The sequence below is a fragment of the Artibeus jamaicensis genome, unplaced genomic scaffold, assembly GCF_021234435.1.
Source record: "Artibeus jamaicensis isolate MK-2021 breed Jamaican fruit bat unplaced genomic scaffold, CSHL_Jam_final contig_471, whole genome shotgun sequence".
Lineage (NCBI taxonomy): Eukaryota > Metazoa > Chordata > Mammalia > Chiroptera > Phyllostomidae > Artibeus > Artibeus jamaicensis.
The window spans coordinates 6,726,626-6,738,736 of record NW_026521850.1 but is presented as its reverse complement, the minus strand read 5'-3'; the positions used below and the strand labels follow the sequence as shown (position 1 = coordinate 6,738,736).

Sequence of the window (12,111 nt, the reverse complement as noted above, 5' to 3'; positions counted from 1 at the left end):
TGCAGATCAAGCTTCTCAAATTCCTTCCTGGCCGGTGGTTGGGCTCGATTAGTCCATGTGTGACGGCAAACCAGGGAAAGTGTGGGTCTGGGGGCTTTGCTACACACCTCGGGTGGGCTTTTCTAAGTCCTTGCAGCTGTGCTTGAGTGGCCTCCCTGGAACCTGGCAGGTAGGCCAGGGCTGGCCTGACCCGCCCCTCTGTTCACAGTGCCCAGGACAGCACTGAGAAGAAAGGTTGGCGTGGGCGCTTACCGCTGACGGTTAACCCAGGGCACGCCTCCCTTCAGCCTCCAGGACTGGGGCTTGTCACCCATTTGCCTGTTTACCAGCTTGCTCTCCCCTCCAAGTGGTGGGCAGTATCCCACATACCACCTGGCTGCAGATGTGGCACAGGGGGCTGCTTCCCTTTTCGCTTTGTGCCTCTTCCATCCTGGGAAGGGAGGCTAGGCCCCAGCAAGAGCATTCACGAAGGAGAAGAAGGGTTTGGTTGTGTTCAGCCCACAGTCCCAGGGCCCAGAGCTGAGAATGGGAGTCTGTCCCCGGCAGCTGGAGCAGTGTGCAGTGGGTGTGGGCGGCCTCCAGCCTTGACCGTGTCAGAAGCACAGGAGGGACTTCTGGGTGCGAGGACTGGTGCCGGAAGGCCCAGCAGCAACCTGCGGTATAATACCCGCTGGAAACCAGCAGCCAGGCCCCTCACCACAGGGCTCCTGTGCGGTTCTCAGCGGGAAGGCGGCTTTGAGAAAGGTGCCACGGGGAGCGAAGCTTTGGTGGTCCCTGGGAGGGGGCACCCGCCGGCCTGGGCTACTTTTGTCAATGATTTTAGCTTTTCCTGGGGCAGTTCTACAGAGAGCTCTCCTGAAAAGGCAAGTGTTTTCAATGTTCTGGGGTCATCGATCCCTTTAAGAATTTGGGGAAAGCTCTAGACCCTCTTTTGGGCTTTTCGGCATGACTTGCTTTCTGACACCACACGTCAGGTACAAAATGGTGTTACCAAAGCCCCCCATGTGTCCCTGTGCCCTGCCTCTCTCATGGTAGCCGGGACCCCACATTAGCTGCCATCAGTGACCCCGTTTCCACACAGGTTGCCCTCAGAGACGCGCACAGGGCTCCAGCAGAGCTCCTGCATTCAGACGGAGTCCCTTTTCCCTCGCAACAGTCAGAACATTGGATGGTGGCTGAAAATCAGTCAGAAAAGTATTAAGCATAGGAAATTGGCGGATGATCAGATAGCGGAAAATGGCAGCAATAAGGCGGCCCCATGGCTCCATGGAGATGGCTGGTCAGAACGGCCTGCTTTGCTGAGAAACCTGTGCCTACGGCCCGTACACAGTGTTGCTGTGGAGGGTGAGGCGAGGGGCCCAATGCTAACTGAGGGGCGGAAGTGGGGGGCTGGGGCCAGGACCCCAAACTCAGAGGCAGGAGCCCTCAGCTTAAATCTCGGTGGCCTTATCTCCTCGCAGTGGGACTTTGGACGGGCCCTGGAGTCTCAGTTTTTTGTTCTGTGAACAGGGGAAGGACCCCACCTCTTCTGAGGGTCTCGCGAACGAACGCAAGAGCTCCCAGCAGCACAAGGCCAGCCAGGGCAGGTGCCAGGGAGGCTCTCTCTTCCTTTCCTCCGGTAGGTGAAAGCCGATAGTTTTGAAGTGGTCCACTCCCCACCCCCCTACCCCCCACCCCACACAAACAAGCCACTGTGTCTGCTTTTGACTTTCCAAGACTAAATGTAAGATTATTTACTGAGAGATGTTTTCCACAAAGGCATATTTCAAAAGCCAGGACTGCAGTGGAGAGGGCCACAAAGATACATTGAAATGAGGGTGGAAATCTTTTTTGTCAATGAGGCAGCATTTTCAGCGTGCATGGGCAGAGCTCTCCCTTTACAACAGCGCCGAGTGCCCGGCGGTGTTTCCCTTGGCTCCCCTTCTGAAAGGGCAGCGGTGCCGCAGCGCCAGGCCAACACTAACTCAGCAGCACCAGGGCTCCGAGCGGAGTGAGCACCCCGACCTCCTCTCCATAAAGGCCGTATTTACACTCTCGGTGGAAGGGCGGCCGGCATGTTCCACGTGAAGGGACTCGCAGCCACCATGGTCGTGCTGAGCCTGCGTGGCCCCGTAGAGATGGGACACGAGGTGTGGAACACACACAGGGCTTGGAGCCCGGAGGCCTCGGGGAGGAGGAGGATGGCAATGGGGCCACAAAGCATACAGGTCTTGGACCCCCAAATCCCAGTGGGAAGCCTGGGAAGTGCGGGGGTGATCAGGTTTGGGCACCTAAGTCTCCTCCCTGCTTCCTGCCTCCTGCCTGGGGTTCTCGATGGAAGAGGGATCAGGCACATGAGGAACATGGCCTCTGGGGAGGCCAGGAAGCCCCTACTGATGGCAGACCCAGGGCACACTGTCCCCAGTGCGGGGCCTTTCTGGTAGAGCTGGAGCCTGCAGCCAGGCCAGACCCGCGTGTGACCCCACTTTCCTCCCTGGGTCTGGAGCAGACCTGCGTTAGCCTGACTCACCACCACCCCCCACCGGCCCCAGTGAGGCAGTGGGCTCACCGACTGCATCCCTTTTGGTGCAGACACCCCTCCTGCTACAGAAACGTGGCCTCATGGCCATCTGACCAGGTTGACGGGAAGCTCCCCCTGAGGCCAGCAGCTGAGACTTGGGCAGACAGCGGGGCCTGTGTGGACGGCCATGATGCCCTTTGTCCCCGGATGTGCCTGGGGTGGGTGGGGAGCAGAGCCCTTCCTCGACCACACGGCTGTCCTGCAGCTCAATGGGCCTCTGTGCCCCTACACCCAAGTCTCTGGACGTGACCACCTGAGGCCCTGCAGACGTCCCCGTGGCCGATGGGAAACATTTTCGGGACGTTTTAGTTCCTGCATGGGCACCAGGGAGAGGCTGCTGTGACATGGCCCAGACACCCTGCTTTTGCATGAGAACCGTGTGCTGTTTTCAATTATTCCCACTGATGGTCTCTCTCCAAAAAAGTCTTTTCACTGTTCCCTAAATGTTTCTCTAACAGGAGACATGACTGGTTGTTGAAACTGGATCTAGAATTTTTAGCCAAATTACCCTATCTGAGAGCCGGGGCGTGTGGAACGCTGAGGTGTGAGTCCCGGCCGGGCCCTCGGCAAGAGTGCTGGGCCCCGGGCCCCGGGCTCCGGCACTGGCCGTTGGAGGCGGGGGGTGGGGGGGGAGGGCCAGTTATTACAGGCACTGCTTGTGTCTCGTTCATCCGGAAGGCTTAGGAAAGTAACGTTTTGGTTATGAGCATAGATGTTCTCTGTCAGTCGCCACGTTTCAGTAAACCAGAGTACAAAACAGTAACCTAAACGCCGGGACCCCCAGTGCCTTCCCAAAGGCGTCACAGGTTCCTGCAGGGTGCAGAGTTGACGTAGGTCACGTAGGGGTTGCATCTGGCCCTGCTGGGGGAAGGGCCCACGTGCTGGTGCCACACACACACACGCACACACACACACACACACCTGCCACTCAGGCCGGTCAGCGTTCCCTCTGGAGGTGGGCTTCTCAGGGGTTTGTGAAAGTGTTCGAGGCCTAAGGAAACTTATGAGCTCTAAAATATGAAAAATACAAAATGAAAATTTATAAGTATATAGTAAAATGCCCACAAAATGTAACATCTTGTCAAATTTGTTCATTGTTAAATTGAGTCTTCATTAAAATGTCATTACTTTTGAAAACAATTTACAGGCAGGTTTTTCTCACTTCCCGAGAATTCCTGAATGTGCCTGAGAAATCAGAGCCATCCATAAATTCATTGTCTTACTCTTGGCCCAATCATTTCAAAAGCAAAATTATTATAATCCTTTGAGAATTCTTACAGTAAAAATTATCGCAGATGTGTGAGGCGGGTGTATTTCAAAGCCTTTGCTACACTCTGAGGCCTCCCAAATAAGACCCCCTGGGGCCCATGCAGAGCGCACAGAGACCCTGCTCCTGCCTGTTCAAATGCAGGATAAACAGACATTTTGACATTGCTTCCCGGAGCACACCTAGGAAAACACCCTGCTCCCTCCTTGGTTTCCATCAGTGCCCTGGGCAGGAGGAGAAACAAGGACTTCACATTTAAAAAAAAGAGGTTAGACTAGGAGCGCCAGTGTTGGGCTCACCGTGTGCAGAGCTGAGCAACTCTCTCAGAGGTGAGCACCCAGGACTGGCAGGGTGGAGGCTCCCCTGGGGCAGGGGTCAGTGGTGCCCCAAGGCTGCCCAGGTGCAGGGGTGAGGGTGACCGGGGCTCTCTCAGCCCAAAGATGGGCCGTCAGGCCTACGATCACCACTCACAGTGCAGGGCTGGCGGCGTCCTATGCTCCGCCAGCCCCTCGGCCTTTTCCGGGAAAGGGAGTCAGCTTATGGGCTGGTTCTTAGAAAACCCCTGTTGGCTTCCATTGATCGCCTTTTAGTTTTCCACGTGCTCACAAGCCCCTTTTTATAATCTTTTTCATAATTTTTCTGGGGTTGACCACAATCAGCTGGTATCTATTTCTAGTATTTTGTCCTTTTTCTCTTTCTGAAAACAGGACACTTGCCCAGCACTAAGTTGGTCTTTGTGATTTCTTGGTGATTGCTGGCAGTGGTTGTGAGAATTTATCTGCGAGGCCCTCGGCCCTACTCAGCCTCCTCATCGCCTCCTCCAGGAAGTCCCCCCAACCCCAGAAGACCCACTTGCCCTTCTTGGGGTCCCCATAATGGCTCATAGATTTATCTCTACTGAAGGAGAAGGAGGGTGATGAGTGCCAGGTCTAGAGCCTTCCCACGCTCCTTCATCATCACATGTTATGAATTTTCTGTTCTTCCGGACGTGCCTCTAGCATGCCACTTAATTTCAACATTTAGAGATTTAATAAAGAAAATGATTATATTTGTCACTTACACTAAAAATTTTTAGTGAAATTACTCCCTGTATATAGAGCAATTTTAACTTAAAGTAATTTATTTCAAAAGTCTACTAGGGGAAAATAATTTATTCATTAAAAAAAAAAAGAGTGCTGTAAAACCACTCTGGGCCCGGTGGCTGCACTGACTGACTCCTCCTGAGAGCCAGGGCCTGGACCCTCGGGCTCCCAAGTCCTCGCAGGGACCGAGGCTCTGCTGCAGGGAGGTAGGAGGGACTGCCTGCAGTGTCCCCCTAGCAGTCTCTGCTGCTCGCATCCTTCCGCGGTCCCCACAGAGACCGCTGGGAGGTGCACAGTGTCACTTGCAGCAGCGCACTGCCCACTGCGCTCAGCAAGCCTGCCCCACTTTGTTTAGACGCCGTGGTCAGGGCCAGCTCAGTTCTGCTTTCTTTATCATTTTTCCTGGGGAAGCCTGGTGGGCGTACAGTGCAGGGCGCTACATTAATTCACCACAGCAAGTCCCTTCGTGGGACTAGTGAGCTGGCTGCAGATGCCTGAGCTGCAGGGTTTTCTAGATAATGTTCATATTGCCAAGTGCCAAACTGTTGGGATTTCCCGGCCACGGGAGGCCAGGTCACCACTTTTAACAGTAACAAGTTGATAGTTTGTCTCCCAGTGCTTTAAATAGCCTGAGCGTCAAGCCAAATGTCTTTCTTAGAAAATGCCTGCGTCACAGAGGAAGAGCTTGCCGTTATTACAGTTCCAGTTTCTCTGTGACCTGGTCCCTGAGAGGTACCCCATGAGGGGAAAAGAGAAAGCAAAGTTGGAAGGAAAATGACCCAGCTCAAACTGGAGTGACTTTTGTTTATGAAGAAGCTAGCAAAGAATGCTCTCTGAAATACCACTGCATTACGTAGTTTGAAATGAATTTGGGAATCTGATTTTGTTCAACAATAACATTTTAGAAACGAGACAGCACAGCACAGTGAACAGCATAAGCTCTGGAGGCAAGAGAGCTGGGTTGGATTCCCCCCAGCCTCTGTGGCCTGGAAGGCCCTTCAGGGATGGCTAGTGCCCCCTCACCATCGTCACAGTTTCCAGAAGCTTCCCCAGTCCCCCCACAGCCATACAGATGTAGAAGCCCAGTCGGCTGGAGCTGGTCCGCCCATCTGACCAAGGAACGGAAGCCGCCGTGTGATACATCTCATTCTCTACCTTAAAACATGCCACTGCACCAGGGCACCACAACCTAATGTGCACGTCTCCCACCTCTCCGGGGAAGCAGAGTAGAAGGAAAAGTCCATGTAGGAAAGCACTTGTTCGAGTTGCCCAGGCCTCCCTGGCCAAGGACTGTCCGTTGTGAGGGAGGGGCTGTTCCTGTGTTACCAGAGAGGCAATGTGGCTGCTGCCTAATGTGGCCCCATAAGCAGATCAGAGCTACTAATTTTTATATAATTAGAGTTAACTTATTTGAACAAACGAGGACTTCATCCCGAGCTGGTGTGGTTCAGTGGATTGAGCAGCGGCCTGCAAACCAAGGGTGGTTGCTGGTTGATTCCTGGTGAGGCCGCATGTCTGGGTTGTGGGCCACGTCTCCAATAGGGGATGCTCAAGAGGCAACCAAACAATGAGGTTTCTCTCCCTCTCTTTCTCCCACCCTTCCCCTCTGCCTAAAAATAAATAGATAAAATATGTAAAAAAATTAGGACTTTAGGCTTAGCTATATGTTGAAATGGTAAGAAGTAAACCTGGAGAATTTGCCCAGATTTGATACAATTAAAACCTGGATTTATCTACAGCCTCAGTTGGATACTTTTAACATTTACTAGAAGTCAGGTACATATTATGTTTTCCGTGGGAGAGCTCAAGTGGCTGATTACACGAACTTAATTCTGCTTGCTCTTTCATTTCTTTTTCGGGGGGCAGGGTTCATCTCAGGGTTATGACACAGTCTACTACACAAATTCGCCACAGCAGCCCCTTTGTGTGACCAGCGAGCTGGCCGAAGAGGGTGGGTTCCATTGGTTCCAAGCAAGGAGACAGCGCCGTTATCAGTGGGTCTGCAGCGACAATGTTCCGTGTTACTAGAAGCATGAAAGTTCAAGTAGCAAATCCACCGACTCTGTTCCCAGAGCTCTTTTACAGGAAGCTGCCTGGAGCCTGGTGCATGGAACAGCGATAGAGGGTCAGGTCCCAGGCAGCTGGCACCAGAGGCCGAGTCCAGCCTTTATAGAGTGATTTTTACACCAGTTCTCCTCCAGCCTTTCCATGGAAATGTGCAGTGGCCCAGAGTTCTTAAGACAAACTTGGGTTTGAGCCTTGGCCGAGCTCCTTAACTAGCTGTGTAATCTTGGCTAAGTTACTTAACCTCTGAACCTCAACATTTTTGATGTTAGAAGTCTAGGTCTGATCTTGGCTCTGCCACCGACAGGCTCCGGGGTGGGCAGGCTGTGCCAGGGCAGCAGAGAGGCCCTGGCCGAGCTCTGACAACTCACGATTCTGTGGCCCCTTCAGAGTCCACTGAGAAACAAACTGAGCTGGCTATGTTCTCCTTTTCAAGAGTGAAAACAGCTAGAAGTGGCTACGCCTCTTGGTTTTCAAAAGATTCGTTTCAGACGAGGCCTCACTGTGGCAGCGAGAAGTAATACTGCTCCTCCTTTTCTCATCAGCGCCCAGGATGGGTGCGTGGCAGGAGGGCTGGCAGGTGCCTGGCTGAGGAACGGTGTCCCAGGCCTCCCAGAACCATCTCGAGAGAGGCCAGAGCTGAGGCTCCATCCTGTCCTTTCCTTGGCCTCTGAGAGACTGAGCCCTGCAGCTGTCCTCTCTATCTGAGGACAGGGGAGGTATGAGTGTGGAAAAAGTGAAGGGGACAGAGGAAGGAAGGGCAACAGCAGCAGGACCCAAGGAGAGAGGGCCACTGGCAGGGCCCTTTGGCCCCAGGCCTTATTACAAGCATCATCCTAACCAAAATGCCCCCAGGTCTGTCCATACCTGAGAGGGATGGGATAAAAACTCCAGTGAGATACCTGGGAAGCTGGAAGCTGCCTGGGCCTGGCCCGGGGCCAGCTGCCGACTGTCAGGCTGGGAGCGAGCTAGTGAGTGCAGCTTCAGAGAAGCAGCCAGGGCTCCCTCAGTCCCCTAGGGGAGGGGTGCTGGGGGCTGAGCGTCCTGGACAGTGAGGAGAGAGTGATGGCCCTGAGATTGCATAATGAAAAATTTAGAAGCTGCCAAGTGCAGAAGTGTTTAATTGCAAAGGTGTTTCTGGCTGAGTGATGTCTTTAGGAACAAAGAATCTGTTGGGCAAGAACATAGAGGAGGTTTTGTTTTCCAGGACCAGAACCAGCCTCTGAGCTCTCAGAACAGGCCTGATAAGAGGTCCTTGCTCATAGGCTGAGAGAGACCATCTGCGTTTTCCTCTCAGTCAGTCCCAACTCCAGGAGAGGGAAGGGCCCCCAGGCATGTCCTTCCGGGCTCTGTCTGCCCTTTCAACTTCCATGGCCGGGTGCTCATCCTGCTCAGCTGCCATCCCTGGTGTGGGAGCTCAGCTGGCAGATGGGTCATAAGGAATCTGTTACTAACCCTCGGTACCAACGAGTGGGAAGGCCTTGCTTCTTTTTTTTAAGGTAAATTATAGCACATTTTAAGTTATCACCATAATAAAACCACTGCCTTTCCCTCCCAAGCATGTGTCCTCTCCTAAGTGGAAGAGAAAGGGGTTGGGTGAGTGCAGGAGCCTCGCACAGGCTCACGCTGGACTGTGCAGGTGAAGCAGCAGGGCCGCACCCCTGAGTCTTTGCACAGACTCACCTGCGTCAGGGGCCCTCTAGTGCTACAGTTTCCCAGTCCCCAAGTCCACCTGGTAAACTCTTACGTACGTTGTTTAAGATGCAACACTGAAGTCCCCACCTCTGTCCAACTTTCCCCTTCCCCTCCAGGCAGGCTCGGCCATGCCACCTACTGTCCCGTAGCACTCGTATGCCCTGCTAAGGGACACACAGCACTGTGGTATCACTGCAGTGACCGCCCAGCCCATGGCTTTCACTGTTTCTGATTTCAGGCACTTTGTTCCGTTGGCCTCATAAATTCTCACAATGTTCTAGAGACTGAGGCCTCAACAGGTGCCCCCTTGCAGAGGAAGCCTGTGTCAGACCTGAGGTGCCAATTTTATGGGAGAGAAGAGGTGGGTGATGGGTGGCTCCCGGTGCACTCCTGCATCCGCTGCCTCCCCCAGACTGAATTCTGGGAGGTCAGACACCGTAGTTCTCACCTGCTCCCCTAGTCTAGCTCTGTGACAGCGCAGAGAAGGGGCTCTGCCGTTGCTGGCTGTGCCCCAATAGACAACTAACATCCTATGGGACATAATATGACATGCCTGCCTACACTGAGTTTCCGCAGCAAGCCTCAATGTGATATTAGGACTCTTGTTCCCATTTTACAGAGGAGAAAATGGAGGCTCAGAGTTAAGTAACTTTCTCATGAGCAAACAGCTAACAAGGGTGGAAGCAAACCTGGGTCTTTATTCCTACACTATATATCTGTCAACTCAGTTGAAACTCAGTAATGTCCCAAAATTGTTGAGTCAGAAATCAGAGATGCTTAGATGAGAAGAGATCTATTTGTTGTCTAATGAGGTCAACCTGACTCCCAGCAGGATTATTGGGTGTCCAGTGGGCATGTTCTACTCTCCGGGTATCTACAAAGTTATAGCAGCACACTCTGCCCTGTCTTTTGGAGTTTCTGACTTAAATAGACATGTGTGCAGCTGAACATGGATCTGTAGACTGTGGGTCAGCCGTAGACTGTGGGTCGGCTGTAGACTGGGGGTTGGCTGTAGAACGCCATAGCTAAAAAGGGACCGTTTATTCAGGCTCCTTGTTTTGAGATGAAGAGACCAAGACCAAAGGAGACTTGTAGCTGCCATGTACTAAAACTTACCATGGGCCAAGACTGTGCTAGACACATTTTTTTAGTGGTATTTTATTTAATCCTCAGGTAGGCACTATTTTAATCTATCCCCATGGACAGATGAAGAGACTGAGGCTCTGTGCGGTGAAGCGACTTGCCTGTTGTCCCAGAGCTACTCAGTGCGGGGGCCAGAGTCTGAACCCAGGTCAGTCTGCTCTAAAGCATATGCTCTCAACCTGCACACCGGGTTGGGGTGCTCTCCTGAGAGGCGCTGTTGGCAGACTCTCTGCCCTGAACCTCCCTGCTCTGCCCCACACCCCCGTAGACCTGCAAACAGTGCCGCCCTTGCCTTTTGCATAGGCAACCCTCCTGGACTCAGGTGCTGGTCCTCTCTGGAATTAGCGAGAAGCTGCTCTTCCCCGTCATAGTCACATTTGCAGAAGTGTGAAGTAAGTGTAAAATAGGATAGTTTGAGTAAAAATAGCTTCCTGCTTACTCAGGGAAGTGGTACCAAAATCACTGACTTTGAGAAGATATGTGGTTAGTTTTTGCAAAGACGAATCCAGTTCTCATATGACAGGCACTTGGAAGGTTCACAGGGCCCTGGATGAATGAGAGACTGAGATTCTGGGGGCCGGGCTTATGCTCTCCCCAGAGTGAGGACCCCTGGAGTCCTAGAGCACAGAGGATTCAGCCCTGGATTTGAAGTCAAATCCAGTCTGAGGACCCAAACCCCCAGTCTTCCCCAAGGAGCTGCAGGAGTTGATCGTGCAATATACGTGAAAGTGCCCAGCACCAACACCTTCATCCAGCTTCAGACTTATCAGCAGCTCCATTCCTCTCCCATAACGATATTCTGAGAATTGCCATATTTTAATATAAAACATGTATTCAAGAGTTTGAGGAATCAGCACTGAAAATTCTAGACAGCAGTAGACTCTAGGAAATGTGTGGGCTTCAGAAAGTAATCCTTCCTATCCCTCAGCCCCTACAATGTGTTTCTCATGCTCTTAACATGAACACACTTTTTCCTTTGGCCTGTTGCTTCTTCTGTGGGCATTTACCAAACACCAGTTCTGTGCCAAGCACAGTACAAGAGCTCACTGGCGAGACAGCCTACTTGCCAGCACAGAGCATCTAATGTGGAGCCCAGAAAACTACAGGCTTGGGGTTATTTCCCGTCAGAAGCCAGAGACCACTGGCTCTCTTCCGAGACCCCGTTCCCTGGTTCTGCCTTGGAGCACCCACCGGCTCCAGCAGCTTGACCCAAGGGATTGCTAGGAGATTGTGCAAGTCTGTTGGCCAAAATTTAACTTGCTGTGGCTTTTCCCCAACTGGCAGCCACAGCCATGGGGAGCCTTGTGCCTGGCTCTGAGGCCCAGATGGAGCAGGCTTCCGGAAGAAACTTACCTGATGGCTTGTCTGTGGAGGACGGGAGGTTGGTGAGGGTGGGCATGGTGGGCAGAGGGGGCGGCAGCACCTTCAGGTTCTGGTCACTCTGGATCTCATTGGTGGAGAACTGATTGATGATGCGGTTGTAGGGGGACGGCTGGTAGACCTGGGGTGGGGTGGCGGGGGGGGGCTGGGGCATGGGTCTGGCTGCAGGCACCCGCTGGCAGTGCTCCTCCAGCTGTGCGATGATCTCCGACTGGTTGTGGGCCAGCGTGGCCAGGTGCTGGTACTTGTGCTCCAGGTCCTTGTACTTGCTCGCCAGCTGCAGCATGTCGGCCGTCTGGTTGAGGATCCGGTTCTCCAGCTGGGAGAGCTCCAGTGCGTTGTCCCGCTTGCGGATGATCTCGTGTAGCAGCTGCATGTAGAGCTGCGTGACCCGCGAGTTCATGTTGCGGCTCTCCTTGCGCAGCAGCTTCACCTCGCTCACAATGCCACCGTCTACCTCCACCAGCTGCTGCAGCGTCTCGATCTGCCGCTTCTGCTTGAGCAGCTCGTTGTTGAGCAGCTCCAGCTCCTGCTTGTGCACACGGTTCTCCAGGAGCACCTCGGGCTCCTTGGAGTTGACGCAGATGGCACCTGTGACCCGTTGCTGGGGCACGATGAAGGTGTAGGTGCACTTGTCTGGGGACTCGCCAGCCCGCTTGTATCTATTCAGGTAAATGAACTCGCTTGGCGAGCCCTCCTCAGTGCCCTCCAAACCATCCTTCTGGCCGGCAGCAGCTCCCAAGGTAGCCAGCAGTCCCAGCCACCAGCATGTCACACACAGTGGCCTCATGGTCCTTGCAAAAATGGTGGTTCTCCTTTGCAAACAGAGCCTGTAACAACCTGAAAGTAAACAGAAGGGGAGACTCAGTAACGGTCCTATCGCTGCCAGTGGCCTGTGCCATAAATGAGCTCAGCCTTCT

At 53.3% G+C, this 12,111-nt stretch overlaps 2 protein-coding genes across 9 annotated transcripts in view; one reads left to right on the top strand and one right to left on the bottom strand.

Annotated features, from left to right (window-relative positions):
• Nucleotides 1-12,111, top strand: part of RALGPS1 (Ral GEF with PH domain and SH3 binding motif 1) — a 233,640-nt gene that overhangs the window by 124,225 nt on the left and 97,304 nt on the right. The gene's annotated exons all lie outside the window — the stretch shown is intronic.
• ANGPTL2 (angiopoietin like 2) overlaps nucleotides 1-12,111 on the bottom strand; it is a 34,140-nt gene that overhangs the window by 7,464 nt on the left and 14,565 nt on the right. Inside the window, exon 2 of the mRNA XM_037159207.2 lies at nucleotides 11,165-12,031. Coding sequence (XP_037015102.1) covers nucleotides 11,165-11,981 — 817 coding nt within the window. The 5' untranslated portion in view covers nucleotides 11,982-12,031. The remainder of the gene's footprint in view (nucleotides 1-11,164; nucleotides 12,032-12,111) is intronic.